Consider the following 11931-nt stretch of genomic DNA (forward strand, 5'->3'; position numbering starts at 1 on the left):
AGAGAGATAAAGTGGAGGTGGGAGCACATTGTAATAGGTCACAATACCAGAAAATGCCCAATCTGTATTTTTATAATTTAATAATTCATTTTATTTTCAATTGTTCTCCTTTCCCATAGGACCTCAGAAACGTGAAGAATTATGATTTCTAGAAGAAGATAGGAAATTACACCATTTGAAAAACACTTTTTATATTAAATGCTAGTTTTTTCTGATCTGTCTATACAACTGCTGATAAACTGGCTGGGCAGGTGTGCCACAGCTTTTGATTCTGAGCATGTGATTTTGACGTCTGCATCCAGGTGGGCTCTGGATCTCGGAGTTGAGGCCCTATTGGATTTGTACCTCATGGGAAGACAACTGTCTGGTCTTTTGGGACTCGGTAGAGAGCAGTCTTTTAACCAGAAAGGAACATGGCAAAGGCAGCTGGGAGAAAGCAAGCCCCACGGTGCCCGCGGCAAGAGCACGCTTGCTGCCTCGCCTGGGAAGCGCCCGCCCGCGCCGCGTGTCCTTCCGTGCCAGCGTGCTGGCTGCGGAGCTCAGCCTGCAGCCTGCGCTGCAGAGCGGGTGTGGCTCCGAGGCCGGCCGGCAGAGGCTTTGCCCAAGGCCCGCTCCTGAGGTTTGTGCCCGTGCCGCTGCGCCCTCCTGTGCTCTCGCCCCCAGCATTGCGTTCGCTGTTGAATTGAACAACCCAACCAGGCAATTGTGCGTCTCCCGGGTTGGCTCCGGGCAAACGAATTTTGGGGTAGGATGGGGGTGGGTTGGGCTGAGGGTAGGGAAATGTCAGGAGTAGGAGGGCTCTGGGGTGTTGAGGGAAGGCAGAAAGACCAGAAAACCGGCCATTCTGTTTATAAACCGTCAGTACCATTGCAAATAATTTGAAACGAAAACATTACTCTTATTCCCCACCCAACCCCAATGAACTTTTTTAGGTAATTGTTTTGTAAACAATTTTCGTATTTATGAAAGTCCTTGCTTTTTTTCCCACTTTCTAAAAAGATGTCTGTTACTGATCTGCTCGCTGCATGCAGCCCTAGTGACCCCTCTAGGGACCCACCTGGGAGGCTCAGGGCCCCCCAGGAAGGCTGCCGCATCATCTGCCCTGCCTCCTCCCAGACCTGGGGGACGGTGGCTTCGACTTTCTTTTACAAGAGACTCCCAGACCTGAGGCCAGGAGAGGTTCTGACTGGGTGGTCCATGTTTTCCTATACACTGTTCTATATTCCTTTTAGTCTGGCACTGCGGATTGCCTCCCGCTTGCACAGATTGCCAGCACTCCCCGTCTGGCTCCATGGACTTGCCTCTCCAAGCAGCGCTGGCCGTCAGCCTTTGCTTCTTGCGTCTTTACATCAGAGCCCAGACCGGCCCCTCTGCAGCAGCCTGTCCTGGTGAGTGGGCCGTGCGGGGAGGCAGCCACGAGGAGTCAGTGTGCCACTGGCCTGCGTGGGTGTGGGGCTCCAGGCCCTCCCCTCCATCTGCCTGGCTGCAGGGACAGCAGCCAGGGCTCTCATGGACTCTGCCTCCTCCCACGTGAGCAGTTCTCAGGTTTTGCCTGTTGCTTAAAAATATGACAAGGGGGTGCAGATGGGTAGCTAAGTCCTTGCTCTTCTAAGCCAGGTATAGCTGACTTGCAGTCTTTTTTTTTTTTAAATCAAAGTCTTATGACATATCGAGTAATTTATTTTTTCCAAATCACATGTAGAAGTTAGCTTGGGAGTCTGTCAGTCTGAGGGAGCAACTTTGCTTTTCTAAATCCGGTAAAAACTGGGGAGGGAAGCTCAGAAGAGTTTTAGATCAATTCATCCAAGACTGAGAAGTGCCCTTAGAAGCACTGCTGTTGACAACGGCTGTAGCGTGAGCCCCCTGCCCTGCCCCTCTTGGGTCAGAGCAGCTAAAGGGATGGAATCGTGGGAGCAGAACACGACCGTGCAGCTTCATCTTGTATCTACCTGAGCCTTCACTGCTGCTGCTGCCCCTCCCCCCTGCACCTGAGCAGAACTGCATTTTCCACTTCACCTTCTGGGAGCAGGAAATACACAGTCACTGGGATACGCTTCTTAAATGCTGCTTCCCTTGGGCCATGGAACAGGCCTTTGTGTCTTCCCACCAGGTCTCTTGCGCATATTCCGTGGGAGGAAGGAGCAGGGTGAAGTCTGTCCTCTGGACTGTGCATGTCCTCTTCGCCCCATCATGAACCCAAGTCTTACTAATGTTGAGTCTGAACGTGTAAGGCCAGCTTACTTCGAAAATGGGCGAGGCTAGGGCCCTTCTGCCAGTATCTTGGTTCATGTGGCATAAGCATCTTTCAAAATGAACTTCTAATTCCCTAGGAAATGATGTTAGCACTAAAAATTGGTCACTTTATCTCAACTAAAAGCAAATTGTGACTGAAAATATAGGTGGAAGAGGTTTTTCCCCAAGAAGTAAGAATTGGTTGCACTGAAACATTCAGGCTTCTGGGAGCTGTTCACAGTGCATTGTTTTTAACCATCATTTACATGTAATAGATTTTTTTTTTTCTCTCATCATGCCATAATGGAAAATTTTCTTTCTGAATCAGAGCCAGAATGATATGAAATAATGTGACATGTTAGAATGACATGAAATAGTATGAGCTTTTATGTTCTATGAACAGTGATATTTGATTGAGATCAAAACCTATGTATACAGCCTGCTACTTGGCCTGTGTTTTGTTTTAAAACTGAGCTCAGTACTTACCACATGGAGATAGCAAGTTAGTTTTCCACAAGATTAATAAAGTGTTGAAATCTGTCAAAATGTGGCATTTCAGATTGAAACATACCGATGTGTGACTACCTACCAAGGAGCACCCCGCATCGTGGTAGGCCCATGTACGTGTGAACTCAAGCCTTGGGTGAGCAAAGATTGTACGTATGTTAAGAAATAGCTTCCAAGAACAGAGCTTAATTTGCTCTGCTGTCCTTAAGTCCCCATATTATGAGCCTTGTTAAGGCTCTGCCTAAATGGATCATTTTTATCTGGTTGCAGGGCCTGAGAGTCCCTGATTGAAGAGCTGAGAGCTAGGGTAGGCAGTGTGGTTTTGGGGAGAGACTGGCTCAGGTGGCAGTGAAGAAGGAGATCCCAGTTCCCTGCAGGCGGGAATCACACATTACTGACGCCGTGATTTGGAGCAGGTCAGACTCCACCCTCAGAGCAGTGGCTGCAGAATGACTCCTCCTCCTCCACGTCTCCCTTATGAGGAAGTTTAGGTACTTGAAAGCAGTCCTTTTCTAAAATTGCCATCAATGATTAAAATAAATAATTCATTATTCAGTTCCTTGTCCTGAATAAAGTGTTAATATTGTGGTATCAAATTTCATGGAAATGTAAATGTTTTGGTAAAGCCATCTAATGGAAACTTGTTCTTGGTAACAACAAACGGAGGGTACATTGTGTGCAGTTGTTTAAATATAAATTCCATTGTGTAATTTTAATAGTTTTTTAAACATTTGATTTTATGGGGACTTCTTTGTGGGATGGTTAGAGTCAGTCATCTTAAATATAGCTGTCATGTGTCTAGTTTGCTGAGGTAACATTTGTTCCTTCAGTTCATGTTTTCCCTGCCTTGACGTTGTAAGGAAAGGTCTCAATCAGGATGGTAATTACCTCATTGAATTCAAGCAAAGTAAACTTCAGTAACTCAGGTTGTTTGATATTGGTATTTCAAGGATATTGGTACCTGAAAGATACCAATTTCTTTTTCATTATTTGATCTTCGATCTCTTGATCTGGTACAGAAAAAGATGCTTCTGGGTGTCAGTGAATCAGTGCCCCGAGTAGAGGATCTCCCCGCTCAGGGTATCATTAGTGCCGACAGTCTGTAAAAACCACAAATGAGCTTCAAGCAGTTGCATGCTCCTCAGAAGTAGTCTGCAACATTTAAACTCCATGGTAATGATTAAGCAAGGAAGAGGCCATTCCTGAAATTTCCCAACTTCCTAGACACACAGAGGCCAAACGTGGAAGACTGAAGTAGGACCTAAGTTAGGGTATGAGCTAAGGCCTTCATGCTGCCTCTAAGTCACTCATCGCCTTACTTGTCACTGTTTAGCTTTCCAGAGAAGTGGGCACAATTCCTCATCAAAATATAAGTAGCAAAAGACATTAACCTAAGGTCAGCAATTTGAAAAAAAAAGACTCCTGGGTACCATATTTTCCAACCAGTTTTCCTTGGTAACAATGATAAGGTAAACATGGAACAATGAAGAAAAGTGCTATAGTTAAAAAAAATACTTTTAAAAAAACTTCTTCATAACTGTTCTATTTTATGGTAATCTTGGTCTATTAAATGCAACATAGGCCCAGGTGCTGCCCCTTGCTCAGGAACAGGCATTGAGGCTCTAAATGGCTGCAGAGCCCTGTGCCCCTGAAATGAACTGAGAGTGAATTTTCTGGTACTGTAATGAAAATAAGGTCTGCTCAACACAATAAAGTTTCCTTCTCTTCTTTAAAACTGCCTGATTATTCAGCTTTTATCTTTAGATCTTTTTTTTTTTTTTTTTTTTTTTTAGATAATTATTTTTTATTGAAGGGTAGTTGACACACAGTATTACATTACATTAGTTTCAGGTGTACAACAGTGATTCAACATTTATATACATGATAATTCTAGGTACCAGCTATCACCATACCAAGTTGTTACAATATTTTGACTATATTCCTTATGCTATACATTACATCCCGGTTACTTATTTATTTTACAATTGGAAGTGTGTACTTTTTTTTGGTTGTTGTTGTTAGGGCATCTCTCATATTTATTGATCAAATGGTTGTTAACAACAATAAAATTCTGTATAGGGGAGTCAATGCTCAATGCACAATCATTAATCCACCCCAAGCCTAATTTTCGTCAGTCTCCAATCTTCTGAAGCATAACGAACAAGTTCTTACATGGAGAACAAATTCTTACATAGTGAATAAGTTACATGGTGAACAGTACAAGGGCAGTCATCACAGAAACTTTTGGTTTTGCTCATGCATTATGAACTATAAACAGTCAGTTCAAATATGAATACACATTTGATTTTTATACTTGATTTATATGTGGATACCACATTTCTCTCTTTATTATTTTTAATAAAATGCTGAAGTGGTAGGTAGATACAACTTAAAGGTAGAAAACATAGTTTAGTGTTGTAAGAGAGCAAATGTAGATGATCAGGTGTGTGCCTGTAGACTGTGTTAATCCAAGCTAGACAAGGGCAATAAAACATCCACATATGCAGAAGATTTCTCTCAGAACAGGGAGGGTGAGGTTCTAAGCCTCACCTCTGTTGATCCCCAATTTCTCACCTGATGACCCCCCCTGCGACTGTGCCTGTCTTAGGTTGTTCCTCCCTTGAGGAATCTTACCCGTCTCTGGCTAACCAGTCATCTTCCGGGGCCATACAGGGAAATGTGAAGTTGGTAAGTGAGAGGGAAGCCTTATTGTTTGAAATGGTTAGCTTTTTATTTCTTTGCATATTTATGCCCTGTGGCTTCTATGCCCAGCATTTGTCTTGAGGTATCTTTACCACTTGGAGGAGTTATGATACTCGGTAAATTTGATATGAGGCACGAATTCTATTTAAGAATTCGTTGTAATTAGGAAGGAAGAAGAAAAGCTATAGAAGTAGCAGGTGGGAGAAAACATGGGAAGATTGATTATTTCTTTGACATATCTTCTTGTAGAGTAACTTCAGCATGTATAGATTTTAAGCTACTACTTAAATTGCGCACACACATTAACATAATAGGAGTATAGTTACATAACCAAAGCATACCTGTAATTACCAGCCATCTCCAGTGAAACCAAGAAAACCAGTTAGGCACCCTAGGCATTTGTGAAAACTTATCAATGATATGATGGTTATTATCTAACTGAATTTGAATAGTTTGAGAAAAATCAGACAAATTAAAACAACCCATTCCTGGGCACTGTTCACATCCCATATGTTCTTTTAACAGTAAATAGTCTGTAGTTGTAAGATTTTGGAGCGCTACAATTTGCACTTCTCCTAATTCTTGGTTGAGTTCCAACAGTATAGATCCAGTCAAATTTGTTGTTTTACTGTATGCACAGGCCAGCTTAGATATCTCCTTCATTCCCATGGCAAGTCCAGGAGCTGGTGGGATGAGTGCATCTACAGCTGTAGCAGTGCGTGGATCTTTGTTGGGGTTTTTTGATGATCATCTTCTGGCATGAGTCTTCCCGAGAGTGCTGATGTTGGAAGTTCTCTTTCATATCGTATCTTAGTTCATTTTCGGGGTAGCCAAATTAGGCTTTGATCCTCTGTATAAACACAAACAGACCCTTTGCCTACACTTTTATATGTCCTTTATATCATTGTGTAGAACTCATTAGAGGTCACCACATAGGAACTGCATTTTTTTTTTTTTAATCATTAATCTACACTTACATGACGAATACTTTGTTTACTAGGCTCTCCCCTATACCAGGTCCCCCCTATATACTCCTTTACAGTCACTGTCCATCAGCGTAGCAACCTGTTGTAGAATCACTACTTGTCTTCTCTGTGTTGTACAGCCCTCCCCTTTCTCCCACCCCGCTATGGATGCTAATCTTAATACCCCCCTACTTCTCCCCCCCTTATCCCTCCCTACCCACCCATCCTCCCCAGTCCCTTTCCCTTTGGTACCTGTTAGTCCATTCTTGAGTTCTGTGATTCTGCTGCTGTTTTGTTCCTTCAGTTTTTCCTTTGTTCTTATATTCCACAGATGAGTGAAATCATTTGGTATTTCTCTTTCTCTGCTTGGCTTGTTTCACTGAGCAAAATACCCTCCAGCTCCATCCATGTTGCTGCAAATGGTTGGATTTGCCCTTTTCTTATGGCTGAGTAGTATTCCATTGTGTATATGTACCACATCTTCTTTATCCATTCATCTATCGATGGACATTTAGGTTGCTTCCAATTCTTGGCTATTGTAAATAGTGCTGCGATAAACATAGGGGTGCACTGATCTTTCTCATACTTGATTGCTGCATTCTTAGGGTAAATTCCTAGGAGTGCAATTCCTGGGTCAAATGGTAAGTCTGTTTTGAGCATTTTGATGTACCTCCATACTGCTTTCCACAATGGTTGAACAAGTTTACATTCCCACCAGCAGTGTAGGAGGGTTCCCCTTTCTCCACAGCCTCGCCAACATTTGTTGTTGTTTGTCTTTTGGATGGCAGCCATCCTTACTGGTGTGAGGTGATACCTCATTGTAGTTTTAATTTGCATTTCTCTGATAATTAGCGATGTGGAGCATCTTTTCATGTGTCTGTTGGCCATCTGTATTTCTTTTTTGGAGAACCGTCTGTTCAGTTCCTTTGCCCATTTTTTAATTGGGTTATTTGTTTTTTGTTTGTTGAGGCGTGTGAGCTCTTTATATATTCTGGACGTCAAGCCTTTATCGGATGTGTCATTTTCAAAGATATTCTCCCATACTGTAGGGTTCCTTTTTGTTCTATTGATGGTGTCTTTTGCTGTACAGAAGCTTTTCAGCTTAATATAGTCCCACTTGTTCATTTTTGCTGTTGTTTTCCTTGCCCGGGGAGATATGTTCAAGAAGAGGTCACTCATGTTTATGTCTAAGAGGTTTTTGCCTATGTTTTCTTCCAAGAGTTTAATGGTTTCATGACTTACATTCAGGTCTTTGATCCATTTTGAGTTTACTTTTGTATATGGGGTTAGACGATGGTCCAGTTTCATTCTCCTACATGTAGCTGTCCAGTTTTGCCAGCACCATCTGTTGAAGAGACTGTCATTTCGCCATTGTATGTCCATGGCTCCTTTATCAAATATTAATTGACCATATATGTCTGAGTTAATGTCTGGATTGTCTAGTCTGTTCCATTGGTCTGTGGCTCTGTTCTTGTGCCAGTACCAAATTGTCTTGATTACTATGGCTTTATAATAGAGCTTGAAGTTGGGGAGTGAGATCCCCCCTACTTTATTCTTCTTTCTCAGGATTGCTTTGGCTATTCGGGGTCTTTGGTGGTTCCATATGAATTTTTGAATTATTTGTTCCAGTTCATTGAAGAATGTTGCTGGTAGTTTCATAGGGATTGCATCAAATCTGTATATTGCTTTGGGCAGGATGGCCATTTTGACGATATTAATTCTTCCTAGCCATGAGCATGGGATGCGTTTCCATCTGTTAGTGTCCCCTTTAATTTCTTTTAAGAGTGACTTGTAGTTTTCAGAATATAAGTCTTTCACTTCTTTGGTTAGGTTTATTCCTAGGTATTTTATTTTTTTTGATGCAATTGTGAATGGAGTTGTTTTCCTGATTTCTCTTTCTGTTGGTTCATTGTTGGTATATAGGAAAGCCACAGATTTCTGTGTGTTGATTTTGTATCCTGCAACTTTGCTGTATTCCGATATCAGTTCTAGTAATTCTGGGGTGGAGTCTTTAGGGTTTTTTATGTACAGTATCATGTCATCTGCAAATAGTGACAGTTTGACTTCTTCTTTGCCAATCTGGATTCCTTGTATTTTTTTTGTTTTGTCTGATTGCCGTGGCTAGGACCTCTAGTACAATGTTAAATAACAGTGGGGAGAGTGGGCATCCCTGTCTAGTTCCCGATCTCAGCGGAAATGCTTTCAGCTTCTCGCTATTCAATATAATGTTGGCTGTGGGTTTTTCATAGATGGCCTTTATTATGTTGAGGTACTTGCCCTCTATTCCCATTTTGCTGAGAGTTTTTATCATGAATGGATGTTGAACTTTGTCAAATGCTTTTTCAGCATCTATGGAGATGATCATGTGGTTTTTGTCTTTCTTTTTGTTGATGTGGTGGATGATATTGATGGACTTTCGAATGTTGTGCCATCCTTGCATCCCTGGGATGAATCCCACTTGGTCATGGTGTACGATGGTTTTGATGTATTTTTGAATTCGGTTTGCTAAAATTTTGTTGAGTATTTTTGCGTCTACGTTCATCAGGGATATTGGTCTGTAGTTTTCTTTTTTGGTGGTGTCTTTGCCTGGTTTTGGTATTAGGGTGATGTTAGCTTCATAGAATGAGTTTGGGAGTATCCCCTCCTCTTCTATTTCTTGGAAAACTTTAAGGAGAATGGGTATTATGTCTTCCCTGTATGTCTGATAAAATTCCGAGGTAAATCCATCTGGCCCGGGGGTTTTGTTCTTTGGTAGTTTTTTGATTACCGCTTCAATTTCGTTGCTGGTAATTGGTCTGTTTAGATTTTCTGTTTCTTTTTGGGTCAGTCTTGGAAGGTTGTATTTTTCTAGGAAGTTGTCCATTTCTCCTAGGTTTCCCAGCTTGTTAGCATATAGGTTTTCATAGTAGTCTCTAATAATTCTTTGTATTTCTCCGGGATCTGTTGTGATTTTTCCTTTCTCATTTCTGATACTGTTGATTTGTGTTGACTCTCTTTTCCTCTTAATAAGTCTGGCTAGAGGCTTATCTATTTTGTTTATTTTCTCGAAGAACCAGCTCTTGGTTTCATTGATTTTTGCTATTGTTTTATTCTTCTCAATTTTATTTATTTCTTCTCTGATCTTTATTATGTCCCTCCTTCTGCTGACCTTAGGCCTCATTTGTTCTTCTTTTTCCAATTTTGATAGTTGTGACATTAGACCGTTCATTTGGGATTGCTCTTCCTTTTTTAAATATGCTTGGAGTGCTATATACTTTCCTCTTAAGACTGCTTTTGCTGCGTCCCACAGAAGTTGGGGCTTAGTGTTGTTGTTGTCATTTGTTTCCATATATTGCTGGATCTCCATTTTGATTTGGTCATTGATCCATTGATTATTTAGGAGCGTGTTGTTTAGCCTCCATGTGTTTGTGAGCCTTTTTGCTTTCTTTGAACAGTTTATTTCTAGTTTAATGCCTTTGTGGTCTGAAAAGTTGGTTGGTAGGATTTCAATCTTTTGGAATTTACTGAGGCTCTTTTTGTGTCCTAGTATGTGGTCTATTCTGGAGAATGTTCCATGTGCACTTGAGAAGAACGTGTATCCTGTTGCTTTTGGATGTAGAGTTCTGTAGATGTCTATTAGGTCCATCTGTTCTAGTGTGTTGTTCAGTGCCTCTGTGTCCTTACTTATTTTCTGTCTGGTGGATCTGTCCTTTGGGGTGAGTGGTGTGTTGAAGTCTCCTAGAATGAATGCATTGCATTCTATTTCCTCCTTTAGTTCTGTTAATATTTGTTTCAGGTATGTTGGTGCTCCTGTATTGGGTGCATATATATTTAGAATGGTTATATCCTCTTGATGGACTGAGCCCTTTATCATTATGTAATGTCCTTCTTTGTCTTTTGTTACTTTCTTTATTTTGAAGTCTGTTTTGTCTGATACCAGAATTGCAACACCTGCTTTCTTCTCTCTGTTGTTTGCTTGAAATATCTTTTTCCATCCCTTGACTTTAAGTCTGTGCGCGTCTTTGGGTTTGAGGTGAGTCTCTTGTAAGCAGCATATGGATGGATCTTGCTTTTTTATCCATTCTATTACTCTGTGTCTTTTGATTGGTGCATTCAGTCCATTTACATTTAGGGTGATTATTGAAAGGTATGAATTTATTGCCATTGCAGGCTTTAAGTTTGTGGTTACCAAAGGTTTAGGGTTAGCTTCTTTACTGTCTTACTGTCTAACTTAACTCGCTTGTTGAGCTATTATAAACACAGTCTGATGATTCTTTATTTCTCTCCCTTCTTATTCCTCCTCCTCCCTTCTTCATATGTTGGGTGTTTTGTTGTGTGCTCTTTTTAGGAGTGCTCCCATCTAGAGCAGTCCCTGTAGGATGCCCTGTAGAGGTGGTTTGTGGGAGGCAAATTCCCTCAACTTTTGCTTGTCTGGGAATTGTTTAATCCCTCCTTCATATTTAAATGATATTCGTGCTGGATACAGTAGTCTTGGTTCGAGGCCCTTCTGTTTCATTGCATTAAGTATATCATGCCATTCTCTTCTGGCCTGTAGGGTTTCTGTTGAGAAGTCTGATGATAGCCTGATGGGTTTTCCTTTGTAGGTAACCTTTTTTTTCTCTCTGGCTGCTTGTAATACTTTGTCCTTGTCTTTGATCTTTGCCATTTTAATTATTATGTGTCTTGGTGTTGCCCTCCTTGGATCCCTTGTCATGGGAGTTCTGTGTACCTCTGTGGTCTGAGAGGCCATTTCTTCCCCTAGTTTGGGGAAATTTTCAGCAATTATTTCTTCAAAGACATTTTCTATCCCCTTTTCTCTCTCTACTTCTTCTGGAATGCCTATGATTCTTATATTATTCCTTTTAGATTGATCACTCAGCTCTCTTAAAATTCTTTCATTCCTGGAGATCCTTTTATCTCTCTCTGCATCAGCTTCTCTGCGTTCCTGTTCTCTGTTTTCTAGTCCATTAATGGTCTCTTGCATCTCGTCCATTCTGTTTTGAAGTCCTTCCAGAGCTTGTTTTATTTCTGAATTCTCCTTCCTTAGTTCTTGCATATTTCTCTGCAAGTCCATCAGCATGGTTATGACTTTTGTTTTGAATTCTTTTTCAGGTAGACTGGCTAAATCTATCTCCCCAGATTCCTTCTCAGGGGAAGATGTAGCAGATGCTGAAGCTGTCTGGGTTAGTCTTGTCTGGATCATATTTTTTTGCCTTTTCATGTTGACAGGTGCTATTGACTGTCAGCTGGGAGGGCCAAAATTTTCACTTGCTACTGGCCTTTCTTTACTGGGGCAACTGCGACCCCTAGTGGCTTGTGTTGGGTAATTGCGTGTAGACTGGGTCTTTGTGTCTTGCCTGGCCGGAAGGGAGAAATTTCCCTTTCTGTGGGCGGAATTTGTCTCAGGCTGCTTCTCTGCTTTCGCAGCGCCCGGTGGGGTGATGGATGGGGGCGCTGCTTGACTGTTTGCCTCCGTGAGGGGTCTCAGAGCTGTTGCCCAGGGGGTTAGTGCACCCGGTTTTCCCTGTAATTTCCAGCTGCTGTA

General features: G+C 41.6%; 1 protein-coding gene across 4 annotated transcripts in view; it reads left to right on the forward strand.

The window, feature by feature from the left end:
* UGGT1 (UDP-glucose glycoprotein glucosyltransferase 1) overlaps positions 1-4474 on the forward strand; it is a 133458-nt gene extending 128984 nt beyond the window's left edge. For 2 of the 4 annotated variants that reach the window (XM_036884354.2, XM_036884355.2), the window contains one exon: positions 120-4474. In XM_036884354.2, the coding sequence (XP_036740249.2) occupies positions 120-145 (26 nt within the window). In that variant the 3' untranslated portion in view covers positions 146-4474. The remainder of the gene's footprint in view (positions 1-119) is intronic. The other 2 variants (XR_005024612.2, XR_005024611.2) reach the window with 2 other exon arrangements.
* The last annotated feature ends 7457 nt before the right edge of the window (positions 4475-11931 follow it).

This window comes from Manis pentadactyla, chromosome 8, assembly GCF_030020395.1.
Source record: "Manis pentadactyla isolate mManPen7 chromosome 8, mManPen7.hap1, whole genome shotgun sequence".
Classification (NCBI taxonomy): Eukaryota; Metazoa; Chordata; class Mammalia; order Pholidota; family Manidae; genus Manis; species Manis pentadactyla.